Source organism: Nestor notabilis, unplaced genomic scaffold (assembly GCF_000696875.1).
Source record: "Nestor notabilis isolate BGI_N333 unplaced genomic scaffold, ASM69687v1 scaffold200, whole genome shotgun sequence".
Lineage (NCBI taxonomy): Eukaryota > Metazoa > Chordata > Aves > Psittaciformes > Psittacidae > Nestor > Nestor notabilis.
Genome location: NW_009912214.1, coordinates 53,736 through 55,986, shown reverse-complemented (window position 1 = coordinate 55,986; position 2,251 = coordinate 53,736). Strand labels below are relative to the sequence as shown.

The following is a 2,251-nucleotide window of genomic DNA, read 5'->3' as shown; positions in this document are numbered from 1 at the left end:
TCCCTGCGACTACACACACACCATCACTGTGCCCTCACTGTGCTTAGTTATAGGACTGTCATCTTAAATGATATGGGGGAGTGTTCAGTTTAAAAAGAGGATGCTTTCGTTTTTGTCTTCTTGTACGTGACAGGTGCCTGCGGAGGGACTGTAACAACTGAAGAAACACCTTCACTCCTCTTCTCACCGGGCTGGCCCATGAATTACAGAAATTTTGCTGACTGTGTGTGGCTTATCAGAGCTCCTGGATCCACTGTGGAGTTCAACGTCCTGGCCCTAGACATAGAATCTCACAGCTCATGCAATTATGACAAACTTATTATCCAAGATGGTGAGAAGCCAATCTTGCCCTGCCCCAACAGCATGTAATAGATACTCAAGGTCCCAATACCTGGAATTTTCATGTCTGTTGAGCTTAAACAATCTAGATAGCAATGGGAACATGCTCTAAATCAGTATTCTTCCTCTATGCTGTGACATTCTCTAGTTAAAATAAAAGTAGCAAAGCCTAGCAAAATATATGGTGGTCTATACAAACATTTCTCAATCTGGAAGGGGTTAAAGATCTTGAAAAGCACCTCCTGAAAGTGCGAGCCACAGCAACCAATAGGCAGATGTGAACTGATTTGATTTTAACACTAATGTGTTCTTCTGATCTCAGGAGACACTAGTCTTTCTCCAGTGCTGGCTACTCTGTGTGGACGAGAACCTCCTGGGCCAATAAGATCATCTGGAGAGGTCATGTTCATCCACTTCATGTCAGATGCAAGTGTCACTGGAGCTGGGTTTAATGCCTCTTACCAGAAAAGTAAGATTTGTTTTTCTTCTCCTCCAGATAAATATCTGCCCTGCTGCTAATAATGGGGTAAGAAAAGGCAAGACTTTGGCATTTTTAACAGCTGTCTACAGTCTATCTGATTAATCACAAAGACCACTTATTCACATCTCATGAATATGCATGATAAATGTGTGACTTTAATAGCAAAAGTAAAATTTGCTATTTTCCCAGGAATATAATACAACAAAGCATGATTCAACCAGGCCAGTCACTTTTCAGAAGTAGGAAAAGTGTATCTGTAAGTTTATAACAGCTGAGCTGAAGGGTGAGAGAATGCCCAGCTAAGAGAGACAAATGAATGACTCAAAGCATAGACACAAAACAGAGACTCAGCAACTTCAGTGGCACTCCTCCCACCTGCACCTAGGGATGGTAACAGATTCCTGAATGGGCTGAGTCACCACGAAAGGTGTTAGGGTTACAATGGGCAGCCAGGGGAAGTTTTTCTGGCTGGCAGCTTGAGTAGGTGACAGAAGTTTGGTTCGTGGCTAGAAGCAATGTGCTTAGATAGTGTAACAATATTGCTCATGCCATGGGAGGTCCTTGGCATAGATGCCTGCTTACTTGTCTGTTAAGTCTCTGAGAACTCGGTCTCACTTGTCAGGATGTTTGATGTGTGTCATCTTGTAATCTACTAGCTTGTATCTGGGAAATCATTCATTGTGTGCATTGCTCTATGCCCCTCAAGTCTTCATACACTTGCTTCAACATTTACTTTTACCCATTTACATCTTCCTTTTAGGAGACTGGGTTTTTCTCTAAATGAATATGTGAATAGTTGGTGCTAATATTATTTTCTTTGCTTCAACTCATTTTTCTCAGGTTGCGGAGGCTATTTACATACAGGCAGGGGTGTGATAACATCCCCCAACTACCCTCAAGACTATGCTCCTAATCAGAACTGCTCTTGGCATGTAGCCGTAACCTCTGGATTTATTATTGCTGTACATTTTGAACAGCCTTTCCAGGTTAAGAATGAGGATACTTCCTGCAGCCTTGGAGATTATGTAGAGGTGAGGTTATTGGCTAGGTCACCAAATCCTCAAAGCTATTAAAGCTACAGAATCTTATAGATTTCACTGTCAGTAAGGCAGCTCAGGTTGTCGGGGGTGGGAATACCAAAGAGAAATACCGCAGATATTATTTCTCTCTCTCTCTTATATATTGCTGCGCATTAAATAATCACTAGGTTATTGTTCATACACACACACCCCAGCTGGAAGTGTTAAGAAGTTATGTGCTCAAAGTTTACATGCTGTTTGCCTGAGTAACATTAGTGATTTCTCTTCTTCTAGCTGAAGAATGGGCTAGATAACACTGCCCCACCTTTGGTGTCTGAAAGAGGGAATGGGCGGTTTTGTGGAAGCAGCCCCATCTCTACCATGTATACCACAGACAATCAGCTCTTTGTCC

General features: G+C 42.3%; 1 protein-coding gene across 1 annotated transcript in view; it reads left to right on the top strand.

The window, feature by feature from the left end:
• CUBN (cubilin (intrinsic factor-cobalamin receptor)) overlaps positions 1-2,251 on the top strand; it is a 141,955-nt gene that overhangs the window by 91,134 nt on the left and 48,570 nt on the right. The window contains 4 exon segments of the mRNA XM_010018236.1: positions 134-331; positions 662-808; positions 1,661-1,851; positions 2,134-2,251. The exon segment at positions 2,134-2,251 is cut by the window's right edge and continues 14 nt beyond it. Of these exon segments, the coding sequence (XP_010016538.1) occupies positions 134-331; positions 662-808; positions 1,661-1,851; positions 2,134-2,251 (654 nt within the window).